At 44.2% G+C, this 13,133-nt stretch overlaps 1 protein-coding gene across 1 annotated transcript in view; it reads left to right on the forward strand.

Annotated features, from left to right (window-relative positions):
- EFHC1 (EF-hand domain containing 1) overlaps positions 1-13,133 on the forward strand; it is a 47,323-nt gene that overhangs the window by 32,111 nt on the left and 2,079 nt on the right. The window contains exons 7-9 of the mRNA XM_082252451.1: positions 872-1,012; positions 9,040-9,253; positions 11,438-11,586. Coding sequence (XP_082108577.1) covers positions 872-1,012; positions 9,040-9,253; positions 11,438-11,556 — 474 coding nt within the window. The 3' untranslated portion in view covers positions 11,557-11,586. The remainder of the gene's footprint in view (positions 1-871; positions 1,013-9,039; positions 9,254-11,437; positions 11,587-13,133) is intronic.

Below are 13,133 nucleotides of genomic sequence, written 5' to 3' on the forward strand. Positions count from 1 at the left end.
ATCTGACTGTAATCCAATCTGTTGGAGCAGACAAGATCAGATTACATGTCCACTGACATCCGCAGCTCCACAAAGAGCAATGGTTGGTCTGCTCGAGTCCACCTGAAAAACAGGTGGACCCAATCGGTCCATCAGTGTGAAAGGGGCCTTAAACACAATAAAATTAAAATTCCCCAGTAGACTATTTGTTAAAGAGGAAGTAAACCCTCCTCTGTAACTTGTACCTATAGGTAAGCCTATGATAAGGCTTACCTATAGGTACTGTAAATATCTCCTAAACATGCACCGTTTAGGAGATATTTACCTTACATGCCGCCAGTGACGTCACTGGTGCATGCGCTCTGAAGGAACAGCCGCTGGTGCCGTTTCTTCAGAGCCCCGTGCCGTGACTGTCGTCACCGCGGCTCCGGCCAATCAGATGGCCGGATGCCGCGATCCCGGAAGACGGGCAATTGGACATGCCGCCCGTCATACAGGTAAGCTGACAACACAGCGGGGGCTTGTTCTAAGGTAAGTATTTCATAATGAGCTAGTATGCGATGCATACTAGCTCATTATGTGTTTTTTCTCTTGCAGGTTGCAAAAAGAAAAAATAAATTTTTTGGGGGTTTACAACCTCTTTAAAATTCTTACCCTAGCACTTGCAGTTTACGATTTTTAATTCTGCTAGCTCATACTCTCTGAGCAGTGCAGTCATCAATAGAGAGACCCTTGACAGCCTTTATGTTAGAATAATGACCTAGAATACATCCTTACTGGAAATACACAATTTTTTTCCTGTAGTATAAGTATTGCTGGTTATACAGTGTGATGGTTCCTCCTACTGTCCTGATGCTCTGTTATCTGTATTTCTTTTCCACTGTGTCAACAGGAGATCCCTCCTTACAATGGTTTCGGCCTGCTTGAAGACTCTCTTCAGAACTGCCTGACTCTGATTCCCAAGCCGCCCAAGAAAGACGTAATTAAAATGTTAGAGAACGACCACAAAATCCTGAGATATGCAGCTAGTCTGGTAAGAAGGAATTATTAGTGAGGTGAACAGACACTGACCCTCCCCAAGACTGTATTTATTTCATTTTGTGACAAGTTGGGTTTTGTAGCTCAGTGGTAGTGCCACAACAGGGAGTTTACTCCATGCCAGAAGTAGTTTTCAGTTTTTTAAAAAAGTCAAAAATTCATATAGGTATGTCTTTCCTTACTGGGGGTTCTCACCGTCAATACGAACAAAACATAATACTCAGCCTCCTGGCAGCTTTACTGCTCAGATCAGTACCTTTTGGTCTTCCTGACCATCAAACACTTTCCAGTGTTGATGCACAGACAGTACCTCAGCTCTGTATCTTTCCTTGCAGCTCCCTTCTGCTTTGTCCCTCATGGACTCTTTCTCTCAGGCTCGGGCCTTGGTCTATTTTGACCTGGACACCATGGTGCAGACAAGCACCTCTCATTGCTTCCTTCACACACTGACCTCTTGGAAGGGGCACTGACCTTTATTTCTCTCGCTCATATAAAGCCAGCAAACGCCTAAATACTGCTCCTAGATCTCTCTCTCTGCTATGGGATGGTAGGAAGGAGTGGATCTTGTTGATTTTAATACCTTAAGTAAATAACCCATCACCCAACATATGCAATACCCAATACTTCTGACCATAATAGCCATTAAATGGTTAATACATAAAGAAAGGCACTCGGACTCATATTGTGGTAAAAATAAGGCCGCGACTTGTTTTATTAACTGGTAACCAATATATTACATCCATATTTATTTTTCAACATAAACAAACAGACAACCCAGTCATTAACAACTCGGGTTGCAACTTCATAATAAATAATCACAGATTCATCAAAAATCCAACATATAATAAAATATTACCATAAACAACGTCCCCCTCTGGAGTACAGAGGTGACCCAACCAGTTGATATTCTAAGCCGCGACAAACCAAGGGAGGGGGGGGGAACGCAGGTGATGAGATTCTGAAGAAGATTGAGCCCCGGGGGCTCGGGGAGCTGCTTATATCGTCCTGTCCCTGAGCTAACTTACTCCCCATAGGTGGAAGAGAGTGGGCGGAGACAGGGGCTCATTCGCTAGTTTATCCAGGGGGAGATTAAACTGCCTGGATACCCCACTAATCTGCCTGGCTACTCATCCCGGCGGGAAACCCAAGGCGGGAAGCACTAAGGGAAAAAACATATAGGTCAAAAGGACACCATACCTTCACCCCTTAGCCTTCTTTAAACAAATTACTATAGCTGACATCCATCTTTAACTTTTGTACCTATCCCTTCCACCATCCCATAAAAAAGAGGGGCTAATATAGCCCTCTTTCTAATATGGGATGGTAGGAAGGAGTGGATCTTGTTGATTTTAATACCTTAAGTAAATAACCCATCACCCAACATATGCAATACCCAATACTTCTGACCATAATAGCCATTAAATGGTTAATACATAAAGAAAGGCACTCGGACTCATATTGTGGTAAAAATAAGGCCGCGGCTTGTTTTATTAACTGGTAACCAATATATTACATCCATATTTATTTTTCAACATAAACAAACAGACAACCCAGTCATTAACAACTTGGGTTGTAACTTCATAATAAATAATCACAGATTCATCAAACATCCACCAGACAGGCAATGCCTCATTGCCTGTCACCAAACTCCCGCAGCGCGGCCATCTCAATTAGCGTGCCTAGATTGGCATTAAAAATATCAAGACCTATGTTTGATAGGTGGACCCCATCGTCTCTATAGAGACCCTGGATGCCCCCTTCCAAGTCCGAGTGCCTATAGGTCAGGATGTCCACCTGCATCAAAAACTTTTCCAGGGCCTTATTGACCCTTTTCTTAACCTTACCTAACAACCTTAAATAACCCGATGACCAGATTAACCTCTGAACAATTTCCGAGAACACAATGACCATACCTGGAAATCTCAGTTTCAAACTATGCAGGTCATCCCGTATCCGGAATATCAGATCCAAGGTTCTAACATTCCCTACGTCATTACCACCCAAATGAACTACAAGAATATTCGGAGGAGGGCGGGATAGCAACAACCTGTCCAAATTAGATAACAACTCCACCCACCGCATACCCCTCTTACTTAACCAGCATACTTCAAACTTGTTTTGATCCAGGCCAAGGTGTTCAGAGTAAATCCGGAGCCTCGCTCTTTGTTGGGCCCAAAATATGTATGAATGCCCCACAATCCACACACGTAAACGTTCACCTGTAAGGAGCAAAGATAAGGTTAGGACGCACGTAGGAAGCATAGCATTCAGATTTCCATCTCCCTATATGCTTGATTGAATCAACCTCCAGACCTATCCGAGATACCTCAGTTGCGGCCTCAATCCTAAATGAGTGGGATGAAAAATGCAACTGACCCATCCCAAGTGCCTGAAAACATTTCTTTAAAACAAATTCGAACTGAAACTTAGTAAGGGCTTTCCCACTTTCATGTACTAGAAAAAGAGCATTACCACTGGGCCTGATCTTCAAATATTCTGACACCAGAAAGACGGGACAGACTGGAGAACCTCTAAATTTATTAAGATGACACCACTGACCTTCACCTAACTGGTCAGTTTTAGATTTGGCCAGAAAAATACTTAATCTGTTTGCCGTGCAGCAGACATTAACTAACTGCAAACCTGAGCCTAATACTGAACGCATCGGAATAAGTTCGGATATCCTTAATGCTGCAAAAAACAACAAAGAAAAGGCAGCCCTAAACATGACTGCTTCAAAAGGCGAACAACACACGCCTGACAAAACAGCACACAATTCTTGTAACATGCTTAAAGTAACAGGGCGCCTCTGATCCACCTGAGCAGTTCTCCTATGATAACCCTTCATAGCCTGCTGGACAGAGAAAAAGGAAGAGCAGGCCGGGAGGCCCCGCAGTTTTACAAAAAAGGAAATTCCCGCTAGTATTTTGTTGATGTGAGTCCAAGAATACCCTTTACTAAACAAAGTGTTCAGAAAAAACAGAACCAGCTCCTCCGAGAAAGAATCCTGAGGGCTGTTCACCGAGTTGAGGAAAGCCAGCCACATAGCAAATGCCGCTTGGTAACCCGACCAAGTGCTATGTGCCAAAGACCATTTTATATTGTCCAGTACTAAGTCTAAACCAGATCCCAAAGGTGAGCCGGGCAGGGCATACCCACAGGGTCCGCTTCTGGGAGGAGCTGAAAAAATCTGTGTACCTGAAATCGAGATAAAGAGTCCGCCAGGTCATTGTCCTTGCCCGGAACATACGTAGCTTTCAACCACACATTAAGCAACAGGCACTTATAAACCAGGTATCTAAGCAAGGCAATGACCGGCGGAGATCGAGAAGACAAACAATTTATGACGTATAACACGCCTCTATTGTCTGTGCTGACCAAAATGCGTCTGTTACAAAAATGTTCGCCCCAAACCTCAAGGGCCACTACAATCGGAAATAACTCCAAGAGTACCACATTCTTAACTAATTTAGACCTTTTCCAGCGCTCACACCACCGCTCCGCACACCAGTGTGTTCGCCAAATAGCGGCGAAACCCACTGAGCCTGCAGCGTCGGTAAAGAGAAGGAAATCCCTATCCAAAATAAAATCTTCCTGCCAAATGGCTTTCCCAATAAAATTCAAAAGAAACTGTAGCCAGACCAGCAAGTCCTCCCTCATATCATGTGTCACTCGCACATGCGCAGAAGGTGACTTGAGGCCTGAAACTGAAATATACAATCTCCTGGAAAAAGCTTTGCCAACAGGAATAACCCTGGAAGCAAAAGCAGCAAAGACTGCATTTCTTTCAAACAAACTTTCTTTTTTCTGATTACCAAAAATAACATACCTCGTAACTTCCGGAGCTTGATTGATGGTAGTCTGAATTCCATTAATACCGAATCAATGGTGATACCTAGGAATTCAATGCAGGTGCACGGCCACACCGTTTTTTCCCCAGCCAAAGGGACACCAAAAGCTTTACATAACATACAAAAAGTTTTCAAAATAAAATCACAATCAGAGGTGTCAGCTACCCCCATAAACAAAAAGTCATCCAGATAATGCAAGATTTGGGATGTACCTGTCACCTGTTTAACCACCCATTCCAAAAAGGTGGAAAAGCACTCAAAGTAATAGCAAGACAGTGAACACCCCATGGGGAGACACCTGTCAAAATAAAAATTACCATCAAAAAAGATACCAAGAGAATTAAAACAGGACGGGTGCAGAGGTAAAAGCCTAAAGGCGGACTTAATGTCCGCCTTTGCCAGTAGTGCCCCCCGACCCAAACCTTTAATGATCCTCAGAGCATTCTCAAAAGTGGTGTAGGAAACTGATGCATAATCCAAATCAATTTTTTCATTTAATGAATCACCCTTAGGATATGACAGGTGATGAATTAAACGAAAGGAATTCGGTTCCTTCTTAGGCACTATCCCAATCGGAGAGATCCTGAAATTTTTAAAAGGGGGGGAACAAAAAGGACCCACAAATCTTCCTTCCGCTATTTCTTTATTGATTTTGTCAAGAACTACATCAGACATATCAACAACAGACTTCAGATTGCTGACTATAGTACACCCTTCCCCTGAAAAGCACGGAAGCCGAAACCCAAACTGAAAGCCATCAGTTAGTAGCTCCGCCTTCCAACGATCGGGGTACACTCGCAACCACGGTAGCAGCTCGGACAGCTTCACCGGGGTTGGGGCCTTTTGGAATGCTTCCCTGCTGGGCCCCAGCCATTCTTCTGGAGCATTTTGCGACCGGGTGAGGCCCGGCGCAAAAGGCGCACTTGTGCCGGTACTTGCACGTACCCGGCCATCGACACTGCGAATCGTTAAAGCTAAAACAGATCCCTCGCTTATAACCGGAGGGACCTGTTGCCTGCTGGGGGGTACCTGACGCCAATCTGGGCTGAAAAGCCGGCTTTTGGGGCAGAAATAAATCCAGCCATAGACCAACGTCCTTAGTACCCCATTTCAAACCGGGGTGCACAGCCATCTTCTGTCTAAACGCCACATCATAATGGTATCATGCGACCCCCCCCAAATCCTTTGTACGCCTCAAGAATAATCTCAATCTGGTGGAACAAACCCACACTTTTAGTAGGAAATTTCTCGCAATAGACTGAGGAGAAAATGCAAAAGGCTTGTAGCCAATTAAAAATGGACTTAGACACAAATCTCTTTCTATCACCTTTCTCCTCTTTTTTGTCACCTCTAGACATAAACTCTTTGGCAGACGGCAGCAAGGTCAATAAATCTATGTAAACCCCCTGCCAAATCTTTTCTTTTATGCTCTCAGATAAATGAAATCCCAGCGGAGAGACCTCACAGGGCATAGCTTCTTTTAACACAGATTCAGGCAAATTTTGCTCTTTAGCAGCCGAAAACACGAGATTCCTATCTGAGCCACTAGGTGTCGCCCACACTTCAGCTATTGGGACCACCTCAACCGGCCTAGGGGTCTGCAAACATTGACAAAAGTTTTTGAAAAACTCAAATAAAGCATCCGGGTCAGAAACACCCGGTAACTCACCACCTATGACAGGCTGATGTCCTGGAGGGTCCGGGTCCACTGGCGCTGACACCACCGCCTGTTCCTCTTGCTGCGCTGAGAAAGGATGACTGCCTATCCGGGGGGCTGCACCCTGAGAAGCAGCGGGCGGCCTTCCTCCTGACGACCCGCTTGCTGCCTGCTGGGCGGCCTGGATCCCGCCACCGCGATCCTCCTCCTGGACTCCGCATCCTCCGGGGGGCCTCCTCGCTCCGCGCTGGCTGCGATCCTCCCTGCCGGACGCCTCGGACTTGCTGGGGAATATCTTCTCCTCGGGGTTCTTCTCCTCTTCGCCGGGCCGACTGCCCCGGAAATACTCCCGCGATCCGCCTCCTCGCCGACTTCACGGGTCCGGTGACCATATCCGGCGGACCTGACGGCTGAACGTCTCACTTCCGCCGACGCCGCTACTGAAGATGCTGCTGCCAACGGTCCTTCATCTTCCGGCACCCGGGGTAGCTGCAAGCATCTCCGGACCCATTCATCTCCGCTGTCCTCGCCCGCTCGCTCTATCAGTTGACGGATTAGGGACATCGCGCTGGAACCAGGAACAGGTAGGCAAAGTAGAAGAAGACAGGAACGCAGGTGATGAGATTCTGAAGAAGATTGAGCCCCGGGGGCTCGGGGAGCTGCTTATATCGTCCTGTCCCTGAGCTAACTTACTCCCCATAGGTGGAAGAGAGTGGGCGGAGACAGGGGCTCATTCGCTAGTTTATCCAGGGGGAGATTAAACTGCCTGGATACCCCACTAATCTGCCTGGCTACTCATCACGGCGGGAAACCCAAGGCGGGAAGCACTAAGGGAAAAAACATATAGGTCAAAAGGACACCATACCTTCACCCCTTAGCCTTCTTTAAACAAATTACTATAGCTGACATCCATCTTTAAATTTTGTACCTATCCCTTCCACCCCATAAAAAAGAGGGGCTAATATAGCCCCCTTTCTAATATTTCTTCTAGTCTCTGCTCACATGGAGCACCATTGACTCACCAAATTCGCTAAAAAACTTGCAGTACATTATCACCGGCGCCCGCCCGCATCCTTAACAACCAGGGAATAGCTGGTTGTCAAGGAACCGGCACCCATTGTGTTCTTAACAACTATGACTTGTCTGCTGTCAGCTGAATTCCGCACAGACAGCAGAATGCAACCAAAAGAAGAGCATATGTTTTAATGAATAAAAATTGTAAAAAATGGCGTGGGGGTCCCCCCCCCCCTCTCAATACACAACAGATCCCCATGCTGTAAATACCACATAAAGAGATAGTGAGTATCGCATGTGATATTTGAGAAAAATGTGTCAAGCGACCCAATTACAGCATGCAATATCCTTGAATTTAGCATACTGTATGTTACTGGCAGTATCATCAGGTAAAAATAAAGAAAAAAAGAAAACGAATACAGCCACCACATAAGGGGACTGATATGCCTCAATAAATAGATGCTTTTGAATGGTCTGACTTTTTTTAACATCAGAGTTGCTTATAATATATAAAGATGACAAGACATGACATGGCTCCATCACGGACTGTGAAAAATGTTGCATTTCATTTGGAAATCAAGGTCCCAGAGTCTGGAGGAAGAGTGGAGAAGCACAAAATCCAAGTTGCATGAGGTCCAGTGTGAAGTTTCCACAGTCAGTGATGATTTGGGGAGCCATTTCAACTGCTGGTGTTGGTCCACTGTGTTTTATCAAGTCCAAAGTCAGTGCATCCCTCTACCAGGAAATTCTAGAGCACTTCATGCTTCCCTCTGCTGACCAGCTTTATGGAGATGCTGATTTTATTTTCCAGCAGGAATTGGCCCCTGCCCATACTGCCAAAAGTACCAATACCTGGTTTAATGATCATGGTACCACTGTGCTTGATTGGCCAGCAAACTCGCCTGACCTAAACCTTATAGAGAATCTGTGGGGTATTGTCAAGAGGAAGATGAGAGACACCAGACCCAACAATGCAGACGAGCTGAAGGCCGCTATCAAAGGAATCTGGCCTTCCATAACACCTCAGCAGTGCCACAGGCTGATCGCCTCCATGACACTCTGCATTGATGCAGTAATTCATGCAAAAGGAGCCCCGACCAATTATTGAGTGCATACTATACTGTACATGGACATACTTTTCAGTAAGCCAACATTTCTGTATTGAAAATCTTTTTTTTTATTGGTCTTCTGTAATATTCTAATTTTCTGAGATACTGAATTTTGGGTTTTCACTAGCTGTAAGCCATAATCATCAAAATTAAAAGAAAAATGCTTGAAATATATCACTCTGTGTGTAACACATCTATATAAAATATATGAGTTTCACTATTTGATTTACTGAAATAAATTAACTTTTTGATGATATTCTAATTTTATGAGATGCACCTGTAAATATAACCTTCTTCAAGCTTCCCCTGAGCTATTTCAGGTTGCTTGATCATTCCCATTGACCTGCATGAGGGTGCACTATACACCTAATTCTCAATATTTCCTCCTTAGGACTCAATGAACCCTGAAGATAAAGGAAGGCGTTTTATCCTCTCCTACTACCTCTCCGACGATATGATCAGCATCTTTGAGCCTCAGATCCGAAATTCCGGGATTATTGGAGGAAAATTTCTAGAAAGGACCAGAGTGCCGAAACCAGGATCTTCTATCGAGAATCCCAGCTACTATGGGCCAGCAGACTTTAAAATTGGCTCCGTGGTGGAAGGTTCGTCACTTACCTTGTGATGCAATAGGACCCACCTTAATGGGGTTTTCTACCTTATAGGTTTATCTAACCCTTTATTTAACCTCTCTTCAATAGTCAATGTACTCCACTATTTAGGATTTCATGCTATTACTTATTCCAGAGTAGATTCCTCTTTTCCATTGTTTTCAATGCATGTTGGTGGGTGGGGAACTCAAGCTTAGCTGAGCGGTGGTGTTTTTGCATTATTTATAAAGGTATATTTACATTTCAATGCACTACCAAGGGGGAGGCTGGCAATACACGTCATTTCACTCTGAAGGCCTGCCTTTCAGACCAGCAAGAAATTAGCAAGTGATTCTTGTATGCTACAGGTCCAATTTAATGTAATTGAAGAGACAAGGACTCACTGCTCAAGGTGGTGTAATTGCCTGATGACTCACACAGGTGCATGCCCCGACTCGCCTCCGTGAAAACTTGATAAAGGAAAAGGAATTGGCAGCACTCCAGGTTGAGTCAAAATCCAGATTTATTGACTGGACATCCAAATTATCCAATTCCTTTATCCAATTTAATGTATACCTGTAATAGCAGGAACATGGACATTGCTGATGTCTCCAGGGCCATTATTTCCACCCAGAGCTCAATACTAAGTGAGTCACTGCCCTGGATCAAGCATTTAGCCATTGAGGTATGAAATCCTGCCCCACACATTTGTTCCATGTCAACGACTCTCTAGGTAATGAAGCTAGAATCAGTATTACAGTGTTGGGTTCTGTATTTTCAAATCAGCTATTGCACATTTCTAATTTATAGATGGCGAAAGCAGCTCAGTGATTTAAATTACTTGCTACCTAGTTATATCCTTGCCAATGGAACCCATGCCCCTCAGTAGATAACTGTCTACAGGCTCCCATGGTAGCGAGCAAGAAATAGTTTTATACCAGGGGACATAATGCATACATAGGGTCCCACTTACACCTGCGAATGGAGCCAACCTTGCTTACATGCAAGAACCCCAGCTGGTTCATCCAGAGCTAATCACTCTCAGATGATCACTCTATGAACGATTGCTGCGATTAGCTGTGGGAGGTGGCTGCCTCCATCAGTTAATCACCGAAATCCCCCACTGGGGTTCTGGCATGTAATCAGTGTTGGCCCTACTTGCAATTGTGAGTGGAGGTAATAGAGAAGCTGCCTTCAACTCACATGATATAAGGATCTCAAGTGTGGCCCTTGACATAACAAAGGGGCCACAGATTATATTTAGACAACATAATGCTAAAGCAATTTGTTAGAACTTAAAAACATGAAATAGTAGATGATCATAGACTGTAGACATACTATAGCAGAAATAGCTCACTCCCACTCACATACAACAACTTGTGGCATCCAGCCCGAAAAAGTTGAATACAAAATCATGTCCCAAATAGGGATTTGACAAAAAAGCGGGGAAAGGGATGTTGTGATGCCAAAAGCGTGTAATGACCGTAGAGGGTAAGGGACAATATAATTGTGTAATAAATGGAAATCTTTATTTAAACACATCAATAAAAAAGACAATGTCTTAATGGTAGTACAAACCATCATAATCCACAATAATAGTATTGTAACATATACATCTGTAAAAACATTTCACACTTTACACAATGTCCACAAAGTGGATACTTGGACAGCACATGTGGAGCAGAGAAAATTTGCTGATTGAGGACTTGGACCCCTACGCGTTTCAACTTGAAAAAGTCTTCCTCAGGGGGTATGTCGGTCCACAAACTCCTCGCTTTTTTTGTCAAATCCCTATTTGGGACTTTATTTTGTATTCATACTATAGCAGTTAGTAAAAGACTGTGCCATAGAGCCACAGGTTAGCTATTAGTGTCATAGAGACTGCTTACTGGAGGGAGAGAACTCAGCATGGTCAGGGCTGAATTAATAGTACTGCAGGCTTTGATAAGTGTCCTTCACCTCCTACTGTGTTACACTGCAATATACTGTAGCAGGATGGGTGGATAGGAAGTGGGCAAGGGATTTGGTAGCAGGAATATATGGACAATATTTTTGTAAATTAAATAGTACCTGTTGTCTTTCTTTTTCATTTTTGAAGTACCCTGGTTTTCGCTTGTGTACAAAAAAGTCTTTGATGGGTAGAAAGTGATAAATATCCTCTTTGATCATTCCACCCTGCATTTCCTCTGTATTTTCCAGTGTTCGGGCACAGATTCATCATCATGAATGCAGATGAGTATGTCCTAAATTACATAAGGGCTCACAAAGACCAGTTTCCTAGTGAAGTGCTGAATTCACTGGAGAGTCACTTACAATAATCGCCCACTAGAGGGAGACAGAGTACAAAGGTAAGATAAATGTAATAAAGGTAAAGTAACAATAATTCTAACTGCATTCACAGGACATCATTGTCCCATTACAATATCGCATCCAACTCAAAGAAAGCTTATGTAAAAATGCATCCAAAAGCCAATTGCAAATATTACAGAAAGAAGGGTAAAATAATCCTTAAAGGAAATGTGTACTGAGAAAACTTGTTGGCTGCCATTAGTTAGATCTACTTTTGAAAATACTCATTTTCTACCCAAAATCAGTTCCCATTTCCCCTGACTTGACTGTATTGACCTCAGAAACAAACTCAATACAGGCTTCCTTTGGTCTGTACCTTTACTTCAAACAATGACTTACCTGGCCCTGAGTGAACCCCACAGCTGCAAAGTTCAAAGTAAGGTGCTCCTGCCAAAAAAATAGTGGCAGAACAGATTTGAGCCTGTAATAGAAACATAACCTGTCTTAAGCCTAGTATACACGATCGGAAAATCATTCGATAAGCTGATGGGTCATGCAAAATTATCCGAAGGGACGAGCCTTAAAATTTTTCTCATACAATACCAGATTTTCATTAATCAGTACAGTTTTCATAAGCAAATACAATACAGATGCATTACATTAACTTCCAAAATTTTATTCTGTCATACGAGAATTTTCGTAGCTTTAAGCCCCGTACACACGTACCGATTGTCGGCCGCAAATATTCGGCCGCCGACCGATCGGCCCGATTGTAGGCTTGTTAGTATGATGCTTCCGACAGCCAACAGCGCATTTTCGGCTGAACAGAATCTGTTGTGCAGACTTTAAAATATTTGTTGGCCGTCACCAGAACGGCCGATTGTTCGCCAGTCAGTACAGAATTCGGCCGACAATCAGCAGATTTGCAAGACTGGGCATGCTCAGAAAAGAAAAAACACATGGAAAGTTAACCATCACATGACATCACTTCTGCAGTCGGCTGTTATTGGCCGACAAAATTTGTGTGCAGTCTTTTGCAGTTTTCAACCGACAGGACAGCCCTGGACAAAAGACGGCCGATCGTTCGGCCGACGATTGCTACGTGTGTACGGGGCTTTAGTAACCTTTTCATTTACAATATGGAGACTAGCATGCAAAAAGAAGACAATAATTTGTCCGATATCCTCATCATGTGTACCAGGCTTTAGATAACCATTGATCACTGTAACTCAAGCTGTGATCAACAACTGCTACATGACCTGCCTCCTCCCAGGCCTCCAGTTGCTGATCCCCTAACCTCCCACAGTGCCTCCCAAACTCCCAAAGTGGCCTACGGTGCTTCTTATCCACTCATAGTGCCTCCAAGCTCGAGAACCCTTAGCCCCTACAGTGCTCCCCAGCCTGCTATAGAGCCTCCAGCCCCCATAGTCCCCCCCCCCCCCCCCCATCTCCCTGCAGTGCCCTCTACTTTTTCACAGTGCCCTTGCAGAGCCACCAACCCTCTCTGGAGACCTTATCCCCCAGAGAGCCACCAAGTCTGCTGGAAAGACCCCTACCAGGCCCTGGTCTCAAGAAGGCCTGGTTCACACCTATGCGTTTTTTTGCA

The sequence above is a fragment of the Pelophylax lessonae genome (assembly GCF_965119305.1).
Source record: "Pelophylax lessonae genome assembly, chromosome: 3".
In the NCBI taxonomy this organism is placed as follows: domain Eukaryota; kingdom Metazoa; phylum Chordata; class Amphibia; order Anura; family Ranidae; genus Pelophylax; species Pelophylax lessonae.